The sequence below is a fragment of the Eleutherodactylus coqui genome, chromosome 3 (assembly GCF_035609145.1).
Source record: "Eleutherodactylus coqui strain aEleCoq1 chromosome 3, aEleCoq1.hap1, whole genome shotgun sequence".
NCBI lineage: Eukaryota > Metazoa > Chordata > Amphibia > Anura > Eleutherodactylidae > Eleutherodactylus > Eleutherodactylus coqui.
This window is the reverse complement of record NC_089839.1, coordinates 42364660-42379159: the sequence shown is the minus strand read 5'-3', so window position 1 is coordinate 42379159 and position 14500 is coordinate 42364660. Positions and strand designations below refer to the sequence as shown.

At 48.6% G+C, this 14500-nt stretch overlaps 1 protein-coding gene across 1 annotated transcript in view; it reads left to right on the top strand.

The window, feature by feature from the left end:
• The first annotated feature begins 985 nt into the window (after positions 1 to 985).
• Positions 986 to 14500, top strand: part of GTF2A1L (general transcription factor IIA subunit 1 like) — a 57678-nt gene continuing 44163 nt past the window's right edge. The window contains exons 1-3 of the mRNA XM_066595523.1: positions 986 to 1015; positions 3675 to 3776; positions 14233 to 14356. Coding sequence (XP_066451620.1) covers positions 986 to 1015; positions 3675 to 3776; positions 14233 to 14356 — 256 coding nt within the window. The remainder of the gene's footprint in view (positions 1016 to 3674; positions 3777 to 14232; positions 14357 to 14500) is intronic.

The following is a 14500-nucleotide window of genomic DNA, read 5'->3' as shown; positions in this document are numbered from 1 at the left end:
GGTGCAGGTGGGGGCGATGCCAGGTGCACGTGTGGGCGATGCGAGATGCACGTGGGGGTGATGCGAGGTGGAGGTGTGGGCAATGCGAGGTGTATGCGGGGGCGATGCGAGGTGCAGGTGGGGGCGATGCCAGGTGCACGTGTGGGCGATGCGAGATGCACGTGGGGGTGATGCGAGGTGGAGGTGTGGGCAATGCGAGGTGTACGCGGGGGCGAGGCGAGGTGCAGGTGGGGGTGATGCTAGGTGAACGCGGGGGCAATGCCAGGTGCACATGGGGGCAATGCGAGGTGCAGGTGTGGGCAATGCCAGGTGCATGCGGGTGCGATGTGAGGTGCAGGTGGGGGGGATGCGAGGTGCAGGTGGGGGTGATCGAGGTGAACGCGGGCCGATGTGAGGTTGCCCGCAGTTGCGATGCGAGGTGCAGGTGGGGGCATGTGAGGTGCACGCGGGGGCGATGCGAAGTGCAGGTGGGGGTGATGGGAGGTGCAGGAGGGGGTGATGCAAGATGCACGAGTGGGTGATGCGTTGGTGCAGGTGGGGGCATGCGTGGTGCACGCGGCCTCTCTCGCGCGTGCGCATGCTCACTACCTATCCGTTTTGCCGCAGTACCAACATCCCATAGACTTCAATCGCGCCGCTCACACAAATCACATCCCATCTTCACGTGTGTTACGCGCACATTTCATTACGTGTGGCGAAGTACGGTCGTGTGAGCCCGGCCTAACACTGAGGGGCGCTCTACATCAGGGCATGCTCTGAAGACATTCAGCCATGCCAAATCTTTCTGGCTGCCATGGCAACCAATCGGCTCGCTCCCGCCGGCGCTCTGCACCGCGGTATTAACGGCCGTAAATGTACGTCATGGAGACATAAACAATCTCCATGAAGTACTCTCACGTCACGGTGAGGAGGCTGACGGCACGGGTTAACAGCCGCGTCACGTGACCTCCTGAGAGGCGGGAGAGCCGGCGGAGGACGGTCAGTCATGGCGCACTCCGGTAGCCAGAACCCTGTGGTAAGCCGTTATACACAGCCGGCTGAGGAGATGTAATGGCGGCCGGTGATGTCCTCCTGGCTGCAGCCGTTTGTGGCTCTATTGCTGTATATTGACTGCTGCGGTCAGGGGTGCCATGTTGGTGAATGGAGACTTCTGAGCCCACGCTGTGATGTTATGCCTCCAGTTACCAGGGCAACCCATTGGCTTTCTGCGATTTCATGGCTGAGGGCCGGCCGTGTTGCAGATTGGCTCCCTCCCTATATTAATGTGGTCTTTAGTTATGGGACTCATCGGTGTAAATGTTCTCACCTACCCAGTAGCTGTGATAAATGGTTCAGACTGGAGCAGCCCTTTAATTCTGACCAACTCTGTTTGTAGAATACGTAGACCATACTGCCAGTAAGGCCTCATGCCCACGAGTCAGACCCTGTGCCCTGGCATTGACCCCCGCATACCTGTCCCTTTCTCTTCTCTCTGCGCAGTGCAGCGAGTGACAAGCCGGCAATGACGCGGATCTGTAGCGACTCGCCGCGGGACGGATGGCTTCCATTGACGGCAGTGTAAAACATCTGTGCGAGGCTCGCAATAGAACAGGATGTGCTGCAATTTTCCCCCGCGAGCGCAAAATCGTAGTTTATTTCCGCTCGTGGGCACGGAAAATCAACTCCCATAGCATGTCCTATGGGCAGTGTTTGCTGTGGGCTTCTGCCTAAGGCCGCCTGCACACGGGCGGAAATCCCGCGGCGGGATATCCGCCGCTCAAAGCCTGCATAGGATTGTGTTAACAAATGCAATCCTATGCAGATGGCCGCGCGAAATCTCGAGCGGCAAACAAACCGTGGCATGTCCTATTTCGAGCCCCGCACAGAAACGCCACTCACCCGCCGCCGGCTCCGGCATGCGCCGGCAGCCGGCACATGGGGCTGCCGGGCACGGGTAAGTACGCGCTCGTCCCTGCAGGCGCTCGGGTCGGGTCCCGCGTCGAGAATCCTCGCTGCCGGATCCGACCCGCTCATCTGCAGGCGGCCCAAGGCTGCCTGTCCACGGGCGTTGCAATATCCCACGGCAGATCTCTGCCAGGGAGCAGGAGCCAGCAGACGGATAGGCAGGTCTGACAGGCGCACCGCGGCAATTCGCAGCATGCTGCGATTTGCCATCCGCGAGCGGAGAGTCGCTATTATTCTCCGCTCGTGGACAGGGGGGCTGCGCTTTCTATAACGATGCTATGGAAAGCGTTCCCCGCAGCCGGATTATTGCCGCAAGGAACGCAGTGAAAATTCACCCGTGGGCAGGGGGCCTAAAGGTGCTTTTATATGGTACAACTCTTGGCCCTAAAATCGCTCAGAGGAGCGTCCTGACCCAAAATGAGTGAGAAATCGCTCAGTAGTCGTTAGTCCCTTCTTCTCCGCTCACTGAAATGAAGCCACTAGTGAGCGACTCTTCTATCAATGAAGGCGGGCGGCCGAAGAGATCTCGCTCACGCTGCGCCTCCGTTCACTGAACGACTGTTGCTCCTGTGTGACAGCGAGGAGCGATAAGCCGTTGGGACGGTCATCACGTGTAAAGTGACTCTAAGGGCGCCCACCCACTGGCGTTTGCGATTTTCATGCGTGAAAAATGCAGCGTTTTTGGCGCGTTTTCCGTGCGTTTTTCGCGGCGTTTTCGTGGCTTTTTCGCGCCTTTCCCATTAATTTCCATTGACATTCATGGGTGCATTAGGAGAAAAATAAGGACACATATGCAACTGACAGTTCCTATGTTAAAAATCACAACGCACTGCAAAAAAAACGCCAGTGGACAGGAGTACATTCAATTCTAATTGCTCTTGAGAAAAAACGCAAAACGCAAAGAAAAAAAAATCGCCAGTGGGTGGGCGCCCTAAGGGTGCCTTCACACTGGCCAGAAAATTGCGGGATTTGTGCGTTGCAAGAGACACACAAATCTGAAATCCGTTCTTTTGAATGGGGTCATTCCCAATGGTTTCCTTCATGGCACCGCGTTGCGATGCTATGCAGGGAAAAAACGATCGCCGGATGTCCTGTGACGGCCGCGTCCAGCGAATCATCCAGCCCCGCAATGCTGTGAGGCTCATTCACGTGAAAACTCTTTGCATCCACGGGTTTCGCCCTCACCAGTGTGAAGGAGCCCTTAGAGAATGGTGAGCTTCACCTCAAAAACCACGTCAAAATCCGTGTCGCCTTGTCAGTTTTTGGCACAGATCCGCATATGGAATTTGCCCCGTCAATGGGCAAAATCTGTGTGCAGCATTCAGAAGCGGCTAGTAATTGCGAGAGTATTCCAGTGAGCCGAACTGCATGTCATTGCGGGGTCTCCCCCCGCAGTGATGTCAGCATGAAGGGAGCGCTGACTGACGCTCCATTCATTTCAATGAGGTGATGGAAATACTTGAGCGGATGCCATTGAAAGTGAATGCCATTGCGCCACCAGCACTCCATTCTGTCTCCTCCTCACTGCGGTGAGGGGGACACGGGACCCCTGTTCTCGAGATCGGCAGTGAGATCCCCACCGATCAGCAAGTTATCCCTTATCCTGTGGCTAGGGGATAAGCAGTCATTCTGGTACACCCCCTTTAATGTCCTCTAGAGACTGTGGTCGCCTCTTCTAGTTGGTTCGTACGTTTGCTGCTCATCACTGTTGTTGTTTTTGTCTTCTTTAGCCCAAGCTTTACAAGTCCATTATTGACGACGTTATTGAGGGAGTGACAGAAATCTTTAAAGAAGAAAGTGTAGACGAACAAGTTCTTAAAGACTTAAAGCACGTAAGTACCGACTACGTTTCATGATGTATGTTGTACCAGTTGTCGGACGTGTAAGACGTGTCGGGGCGGCTCTGCTCATCGTGTGAGTGACGCATTAAACAGTCGAAACCGGATTGGCATAAAGGGCATAAAAGTAAAGCTAATAGTGACTAGTGATGAGCGAGCATTGCCCTTAGCGAGTACCTGCCCGCTCGAGAGTGACAGGTGAGTGACGGCGCGAGTGACAGGTGAGTTGCGGCCATGAGTGGGGGAGCGGGGGGGAGAGAGAGAGATCTCCCCTCCGTTCCTCCCCGCTCTCCCGCGCAGCTCCCTGCCCGCCGCCGGCACCCGAACCTTTTCTCTCGAGCGGGCAGGTACTCGCTAAGGGCAATACTCGCATCACTAATAGTGACATACAGCAGCCAGAATAACATGAAAAGCTAGAAAGACTCTTCAAGTTTGTAATGCACCTTACAGATATTCAGCGTTGGCCCCATTGCTGACACTAGATGGCCCACAACAACTCCTCTCCGCTGCAGTGGAATGGATAAGAGGATACGTCGGGGCGCATTCCAGGCAGAACTCGCTCCCTACTTCACATCTACCGTGTCACTAATGGCGCCCGCATCAAACATCTGTAAGGCCTCCCTCACACAGGGCGTTTTATACAGCGTTTAGCACTGCCTTTTCAGCCCAGCGCTAAACGCTGTACAACACTCCCATTCATTTCAATGGGGCTGCTCACACAGGGCTGAAAACGCAGCGCCTCCCAACGCTGCGCTTTGACAGCGATGCATGTTCTATTTTGGGGCGTTTTCAGCCCTGCGTCGTCCATTGAAATGAATGAGCAGCGTTTTTGGTAGAGTTAACCACTCGCCGATTTTCGGGGTGAGGGCTTGTAATAGAAGCCCTATCCCGAAAATCTGCCCCAGCTGGCTAGAGAAAAAAAAGAAAATAATACTCACCTAGCCGCTGCAGTCCGGATTGCGGCTGCTGGTCTCTGCCGCTGATCCGGGTTTCCCCTGCATTCAGAAGTCTATTGCCGGAGGCCAGGTTAGAGAACCTCGCCTCTGGCAATAGAGTGCTGTGATTGGTTATCGGCACGCTCGATGCCCAATCACAGCCCTTCATTGACTGTCTCAGCCAATCAGCACCGGCAAGCTCTGATTGGCTGAGACAGTCAATGAAGGGCTGTGATTGGGCACCGAGCAAGCACCGACAACAAATCACAGCACTCTATTGCCAGAGCCGGGGTTCTCAAACCTGGCGTCTGGCAATAGACTTGGGAGTGCCGAGGAAGCCCGGATGAGCGGCAGAGACCCGGACTGCAGCGGCTAGGTGAGTATTGCTTTTTTTTTTCTTTTCAGCATTCTTGGCTGCTGAAAACGCAGCCAAAACGCTGGCATAAAGTATGCCAGCGCTGCTGAAACGGGGCGGAATCTGCAGTAACGCAGCGTTGAAAAATGCTGCGTTTCTGCAAACACCCTGTGAGAGGGAGACCTAAGGTGGATTAAAACCTGAAGGCTTCTTCTATCTCTGCACCCTTATATTCATGCTGCTCTCGGCTTTCTATTGGGCACACTTCCCAGCAGCGTCATGACTTCTAGGAGGGAAGCACCTTGTGTGCCGCGAAGACCCTGAATATCCCCAGTGTAACGGATTGACAGACTTTTTGGCAGAATGTACACGCAAAAGGTTGGAGGAGGACAATAACGGCACGAGCTCTATTAATGTGTAATAAAGATGGAGGAAACCACTTGGGAGCAGCAAATCAGTCCCTCTCTAGACACATTGACTGCCCTCATATACTGCATGCCAGACTTCAGGCCGGCTCTTACCAGCCAGCGTGAGGAGCTTTTCAGTCTGTTACGTTAGAGGGCTTCTCCCACAAACTAATTTTGTCTTTCAGCGAAGGTAAAATGTAACCGTTTTTAATTTAGAATAGTTTAAACAAATGTTGCTGTTACCTATTTGTTATGGCGCCTCCTGCTGTCCTTTTGATTCCTTCTCAGAATGTCGGTGTTATGTGTCCAGTACTGGCGCTCACACATGTTCAATGCCATCACCTGCATCTTCTTGTACACGGTTGGCAAAGTCATTCCTGCCAATAAGAGGTTGCACTATGAGCGGCGGCTTCTTACTGCGCGCATTAGGTGGATGTCCTGAGAGGAAATCAAAAGAACAGCAGGGGGCGCTGTAACAAGTATGTATTACTGATAGAGATGAGCGAGCGTACTCGGCCACGCCCCTTTTTCGTCCGAGCACCGCGATTTTCGAGTACTTCCGGCGAAAAGATTCGGGGGGCGCCGTGGGTGAATGGGGGGTTGCAGCGGGGAGTGGGGGGGGGGGGGAGAGGGAGAGAGAGGGCTCCCCCCCTGTTCCCTGCTGCTACCGCCCACCCCGCCACGCCTCCCCCCGGCGCCCCCCGAATCTTTTCACCCGAGTACGGAAGTACTCGAAAATCGCGGTGCTCGATCGAGTAATTACTCGAAACGAGTAGGTTCGCTCATCTCTAATTACTGATATCTACACAGCAATGTTTTTTAAAATAAGATTGCCCAAACATACAACTTTTAATTATAAATTAAGTTGACCCCCTGTCGGGCATGTACATCATGGGAGAGAAGAGATACCTGTGAAGTGTGTGTGTGTGTGTGTGTGTGTGTGTGTGTGTGTATATAAGATATCACATACATGACGCAAGCTCAGGAGCAGAGTCTGTGCCATCTGCAGTGGGAGTTGGCTGTAACTCTGCTGTCTGTGTGTTTTTCATGCTGGCTGTCCTGTCTTGCTGTTGCCTCGGCTTGCTGTTTATTGTATCTATGGATGTGATGCACTTTGCGGTGATTTTTTAAAAATGTAGATTTCCGAATTTCTATATAAAGTAACAAAGAAGTTGATACAATGTCCGTTATTCGTTAACCCCTTAACGACACAGAACATAAGCTTACATCCTGCATGTTGAGGTTGTTCATGAAGGGAGATCACGGGTCATGGGTGCTGGCTGTTTCTTACAGCTGACACCCAGCAGCAACAGCTCCAATAAGCCACGCGGCTCAGCAGAGCTGTTAACCCTTTAAATGCTGTTGTCATTTCTAAAAAGCAATATTTAAATCCCCCGACCGATGTTCCATTGCCCTGTAAGGCCCCCTATGATGAGATTGCAGGGAGCCGTGCGGATGTCATGGCAGCCAGGGGCCTTCTGAAAGGCATTCTGCCATGACAGCCCTGGGGACTATCAAACCATGCCAGTGGAGTGGCTTGATAGAATGCCTGCCCGATCACAGTATTATGTAATGCTATGGCATGAAATCGTACTGCAGGAGCGATCAAAGCATTGCAAGTTGTTGGGACAACGAAAAAAAAGTGAAAATAAGATTAATAAAATGTTACAAATTTTTTCACAAGTAATAAAAGTAAAAAAAAAAACCTTTTGCCAAATAATAAACAAAAATACATATTTGGTATCTCTGCGTCTGTTAAAGTTCTATCTATCAAGGTAACTCATTATTTACTCTGCATGGTGGACAATAAAGAATGCTAGAATTGGGCTTTTTTTGGTCACCCCGTCTCCAAGAAATAATGAAATAAAAAGCAATCAAAAGGTGGTATATAGTCCGGAATGGTACCAATGAAAACTACAGGTCGTCCTGCGAATAATGAGTCCTTGCACAACTATGTCTACGGAAATATAAAGAAATTATAGGTGTCAGAAGGTGGCGGCAGAGAGTAATTTAAAAATATGAAAATATGAAGTAGTACAGCAAAAAAAAGCTATATAAATTCGGCATCGTAGTATACATACTGCCCCGTAGAATAAAGTTATGTACGCTGTAGAAACATGACGCACCCAAAGATGGTGGAATTTTTTATTTTTTTTCATTTTACTCCACTAAGAAAAAATGTTCTCCGTACCTCACGTGTTACATTAAATAGCACCATTGAAAAATACAACTTGTCCCGCAAAAAAAAGCCTTCATACAGTGACGTCGATGAATAAATAGTTAGGATTTTTTTAAAAGGGGGTAGGAAAAACTGAAAATGGGAAAAAAAAAACATGGGACGGTCCTTAACCCTTTCCAACCCACTCTCTGACGTCTGAAGACATTATGATTTAAGGCTGTACAGCTCCGATGTTTGAAGACGTCCGTCGGGGTTCTCTTATTGTATATTGCCAGCCTCTCTGCTGTTGGAGCCTATCCAACGTGTCACCTCACGCAGTACTGGCTTTAGCCAGCATATAGCGCTGTTGTATAACGGCAGAAAAGGTATAAGTCCCCCTAGGAGAACCAGGATACAAATTGGATTGGAAAGGGTTAAGAGATTAAAGGCTTAAAATCTTATGTGATACTATTAAAAACTGCTTGTCGCCCCAAAAAACAAGCCCTTACACAGCTCCATACATGGGGGGGAAAAAAAAAAAAAAAAGTTCTTGACATTGAAAGACCCAGAACTTTTTAAAACATTTTTTCCAAGGGTATTTATTGTGCAAAAGTCGAAAAACCTAAATTAAACTTTTGATATCGTTGGCACTGTACCCACACACAGGGAAAGAAAAGTTATGTACTTTATACTGCATGGTGAACACTGTGGAAAGTAAGGGCAGTGTTGATGGGTTCTCTCACCCCGAACACCCCCCCCAAAATTAATATAATTCATACAATACAATATATGTACCCCAAAATGGTACAAATAAAAACTCCGGCTCGCCACGCAACAAGCAAGCCCTCATACGGCCAAGACGATGGGAAAATAAAGTTATGGCTTTTAAAAAGTAAAGAAGAAAATTCCATAAAACTTGTTGTCCTTAAGTACCACACTAGGCCGTGCCCTTTAAAGGGTTAATCGTTGGCCAGAATCGTTCTTGTACATATGGCAGCTCGATTTTAGAGGGGACACCTGAGACAGTTTTGCTATAAAGCACTCAAGCACTTGGACAGCTGTCAGTTTGTAATGTGAAGCATGTCAGAATGTGACTGCTGACCGTCCAGCTCACAGCGCAGACAGAGATCGTTAATGTCCATGAGAGCCACTAACGAGCAGCCGTGGACCTGGCTATAGAAGGTCTATACGCCCCTGTTAGAATGCCAGGTTTCTCACATTTCAGATGTATTTTCACCTTCAACGTGACCCGTTATCTGTACAAATCCTACTGGAAAACAAGCAGAGATCATTGAGGGATGAGAAATAAAACGATCAGAACCAAAATAATAGACTGAAAAATCTGAAATGATTCGTTTTTGGCAGATTTCTTTAATGACCTAACATGGCACAGGGGTGTAGATGTTTTATATCCGCTGTATATTGGCTGGCCATTTACTAAATTTTTTTCATATGGGGGTTACAGAATTGAAACTATTTCCAGAATTGAGTATCGTCGTTTATAGTATAATCTTACAGCGCCAACGTATTCCGCAGCACCATAGAAATCAGAAAATACTGGAATGGACCAAATCCGACTTTTCATACTGTATTAGTAGTAGACTAATAAACAATGTCAGCGATAGGGGTGAGGGTCCTGCTCACAGGTTTTACAGTCTGCGAGGAAATAAGGGTACAAGTGCTTGTTCTGTACAGTGGTCTGGCCATCTGTATACATAAAGCTGCATTAGCTGCTCACCAGGCAGTATACATGCATATATGAAGTGTTGGGGGATGCTTCTGGATAAAGGGGGAGCAGGTTTTGAGAGAGAATGTAGAAGAGGGGCAGACAGATTATGGAATGTGATATGACTCCCTTAAAAGATATTTTTTCTGATTTTAAAAATCTATGGATGTTTGGGATTAGTCTGATTGTTTGGGCTAGCGCATTCCAGAAATGTGGAGCAGCTTGGGGGGGAAAGTCTTTGAGACAGCATTGCATCCTGAGCATTGTCGGAGCATGGAAACATAGAAACCAGGACTGTAGTACTAGACAATGACTGCTGTTAGCTCTCTCCTGCTCACCCTGACAAGTGTGCTCATTAGACCTGCGGAGATTAACCCTTTCCAATCCACCGTCTGATGTCTTCCAACATTCTGATTTGAAGGCTGTACAGCTCCGATGTCAGAAAACGTCCGGCAGGGTATTCCTACTGTATATTGCTGGCTGCTCTGTTGTCGGGGCCTCTCTGGCATGTCGCATACTGCAGTACTGGCTCTAGCCAGCAGATGGCGCCATTGTATAATGGCAGAAAGAGAATCCCTCCTATTAGGAAACCCTGAATCCAAAATTGGATTGCCAAGGGTTAACCCTGTGGAAGCAAATGCACCCTCGGAATTCTGTGACCCGTATAAGTGCACTCGGCGCATGCCCCCTGCTCCACCACCACCTCTTGCTGACGTGTTTTACATGCAATTAATTTGGTGCATTTTAGGATTTCGCTCAGTTATACCTTTTGTTAAACCCTTTGCAAAAATGTTGAGGAAGGCGTAAAAGCGTCTCGAGCATAATTTGGCGCACACAATGAGTTTTTGGGCGTAGAAGACCGATTTCACTGAATGGTAAAAGTAGACTTGAGAGGAGCAGCCACATATTTTGTTCTTTAATTCGCTGCAACCGGACAAGGCTAAAGGTGTATATTGAAAATAATGCCGACCGAGCGTCCCGTATGTCTTGATAAACAAACAAAAACTGTTTCTCGGGTAAAATGAGAAATGAAATAGTAATTCCTGGTGAAGCCTGTGCAAGCCAGAACCACAGCTATAAATCTTCTTCAGTCATGAAGGGTTTGACGGACTAAATAAATTACTGCATGCAAACTTATTTTTCTCTGTTGGGACAGGAGCAACGGTTAAACATTTTCCTTCCGGCAGTTCTTAGCCCTCCATTTGAATGCAGTCCCCTACTATATGCTGTTGGTATTCACTACCTGACTAAAGGATACCGAACGGCCGTAACATTAAAGGGAAATAATATTGATGACCTATGCTCGGAATAGGTCATCAGTAGTTGATCGGCTGAGGTCCAACGCTCGGGACCCTGGCTGATCGGCTGATTAGGCACCCGCTGTCACTGCCGCTACGTACAGGGGTAGAGAGCAGAAGCTTGTGTAGCTCCCGATACTTCTTACTGCAGGAGAGGGTCTCATTAAAATCAATGGGAGCTGCACCTGTCGTTACAAGTGACGGCCTGTGCATGGGTTGCTGCAGCTTCCGCTCTGTACCCACTGTGTACCAGCACTGACAGAAGGTGCCCAATCAGCTGATCGGCAGGGGTCTTGATTAACGGACCCCTGCCAATCAACTATTAATGACCTATCCTGAGCATAAGTCATCTATAGTGTTTTGTTTCAATTACAATGGTACCAATCAAGGGGTGGGATTTATTAGTCACCTGGTGAACCGTTAGTTTTAGACGTGTTGCAAATGGGGAACAAATGGGCAAATGTAAGGATCATGATTAGATGACTGGGTCAGAGCATCTCTGAAGGTGCTGCCAGGTAAAACCGGTGAGCCAGCAATCAGGTCACGGGTAACCAAGGGTCATTAATGTTGGTGGTAAGTGAAGGCTAGCTCGCCTGGTCCCATCCCACAGAACAGTTCTGTAATGTTCCTGCTATACTAGGCGGTTGTCGGGGCATCGCAGATTGCTACACATGCGGCCACATAGATAATTCCTTCCTCTAGAAACAATCCCATTTTGCTACAGTATAAGGATCTTTTGGTGATGGAGTGATTCCAAGTTGTCCTGCTGCTGGCGCCCCCAGCTGTGAGTGGCAATCTGTTGCAGAACCAATTGGGCAAATGTAAAGGGTTTCAATCTCCTGCGTTGCGACTACAGGAGGAATTAAAGGGGTTGTCCTGCGCCGAAACGGCTTTTTTTTTTTTTTTTTTTCAATAGGCCCCCCCCGTTCGGCGCGAGACAAACACAAGGGATGGGTTAAAAAAAAAAAAAAGTTTAGTACTTACCCAAATCCCCGCTCTGCGGCGACTTCTTACTTACCTTACCAAGATGGCCGCCAGGATCTTCACCCACGATGCACCGCGGGTCTTCTCCCATGGTGCACCATGGGCTCTGTGCGGTCCATTGCCGATTCCAGCCTCCTGATTGGCTGGAATCGGCACACGTGACGGGGCGGAGCTACGCAATGACGCGTAGAAGGGGGCGGAGCCAGAACGCCGCTCGTGCCGAGACCCAAGAGAAGGGAGAACACCCTTCTGCGCAGGCGCGTCTAATCGGGAGATTAGACGCTGAAATTAGACGGCACCATGGAGACGGGGACGCCAGCAACGGAGCGGGTAAGTATATAACTTCTGTATGGCTCATATTTAATGCACAATGTACATTACAAAGTGCATTAATATGGCCATACAGAAGTGTATAGACCCACTTGCTTTCTTGGGACAACCCCTTTAAGCATTACACGGCTCTCACTGGAATCAGTGTAATGTATGGACTTGCCAGGTCCTCCAGAGGAAGAGGCCGGTTTCACGACTGTGTTGGAACCTCCAGCAGGAAGTTCCATCGCAGATGCAGCTCAAAATACTGGAAGGAAAAGTGCCAATTGCAGCGCTGTGTGGGAAGTGGACGGACCCCATTATAGTAAATGATGTCCGTCCGGCGCTGTTCTGTTCCGTCCAGAGACTGAGCCGTTCGACCATGGGGATTCTCCGTTCCTGCTTCCCGAATGGAGCAGGAAAGCGGAACCCCGAGTGCAGATGTGAAAGCACCCAGAGGGTCACTGTTTTTTGCTGGTCTTCACTCTTGAAGGTGGGATCCCAATTATTGTAGCTTCATTCTGACAGAATTACATCAGGGAATTGCATCATTAGTGCTGAAAACTGCATTGAGACAGAACCCGCAAACGGGACGTTCACTGGCATTAGTCAAACGGACGCCACATTGGTGTGCGTCTGGCAAGGATTCTGTTCGTCCCTGTTATGTTTGCAGTGTAGAACAACCTAGGTGGCAAAACACCTTAACCTGTGCGGATATGTCCTATTTCTCATCTGTGACACTGACAGCGCCATTTATAGCCTATGAGGCGATACACATGGATGTTTTTTGTTTTCCCCACGAGCACCGATGGTCCTCGTGAAAAGACTCATGCCATGTACTACTGTGGATGAGAATTAGGACATGCTCGTGAAGGGGTTGTGCCCGTGGTGTATCAGGCAGCACATGGACTGGTGATTGTGCGTTGCCCGATGCAATTTGCACGCACGTCATTCGTGCAGAACGCGCTGCTGCGGCTAGCGAGCACCGAGCCGTAAACTGTGCAGTGTTAGACATGGAACCATTCCTGATGTTTGCTCTGCTTATCTCAGGCAATTTTTAATTTATGGCTTATAAAATACTCAAGTGTGGCTTATAAACTGTTATTAAAATCAGATGGTTGTAGGCGTTGTCAGATGACATCTCGAGTTTACTTTGTGTGCCTTGATTTATGTTATTGCTTGTCTTTCTCCGGGAAATCTTAAACACTGTAACGCTCTGTTCTGCTCTCGTGTACCCGGGACCGGCGCTTCTTGGCTCCGGAATAAGCATTTCGTAATAGGCTTGCTGTGAGGGAGATTTTCTTTGTACGGTCGTGTTGCAATAAGCAGATAGATCAGTTAGGCCACCAGCAGCCCTGCTATACTGAGGGGAAACGTGGGGGTAAGGCCCAATGTCCACGGGCGGATTTAAATTGTGGGATCTGTATGGATAATCCACGGTCCAAACCGCCCATAGGGAAACACGGGTGTCCGCACCTAAATTAAAGCATGCAGACTTGATGTGCGGATCTTTGGGTGTGGAAACCAAATCAAAGCATGCTCCATTTCAATGCGGTGCACACATGGGCGGCTTCCATTGAAGTCTATGGCAGGCAGACGGGCTGCGGATTCTGCGGGAAAGCAGGAGTTTAAAAAATAAATAAATAAATAAATGACTGCACATGTGTGCCGGCCGACGCTTCCACAGTCATCCGCAGTACAGACTTGGACAGGTATGAGGGCTAAAGGGGTTGTATGATGCTAAAGATTTCCATAGCCTATTTGTGGGCTTTCAGTTTTCTCCATTCATTTGGATTGGGCCAATCTTCAAAAGCAGACACAGCCATGAACCAGAGTGGTGCTGTATGTGCATTATAAACTCCTGGCATGATGGCAACCAGGATGGCAACGCTGATGCCAGGAGAAAGGGACCAATAAACACCGGGACCATGAAGGGGATTGCACTGCCGGCTTGCAGCAGTAGAGGAGGGGTAAGTACTGCTCTTTTCATTATTTTAGCACAGTAGGCGCTATGGTATTTTTTTATATATATATATATATATATATATATATATATATATATATATATATATATATATATATATATATATATATATATATATATATATATATATATATATATATATATATATAAAAAATCAAATCAAACTGAATACTGATCCTGTATAGTAAAATGGTTTGGGACATTTTGCTGGTCCTTGTTTGCGCTCGCTGTATTGTACAGCCTTTTGTATTTTTCTTATTGTAACAGCTTCTGTTTTTTTTTTTTCCTTAAAAGTTGTGGGAAACCAAAGTCATACAGTCTAAAGCCACAGAAGGATTCTTCAGAGATCATGGTAATCTGCCTCAGTTTGTTCTTCAGTTACCACAGCACTTGCATCAGTCGCTTCATGCATCTACAGGTTAGTAAATGTATCTGGTATTGGAGGGGGGAAAGCTAAAACGTGTGCCTCTTTTTGTAAAGTTGTCCCTAATGAGACACACACCTTTCAATGCAGGAACGGCATGCGGGGTGCCGGCAGAAATCCTCAGAATGTTCATTTCGT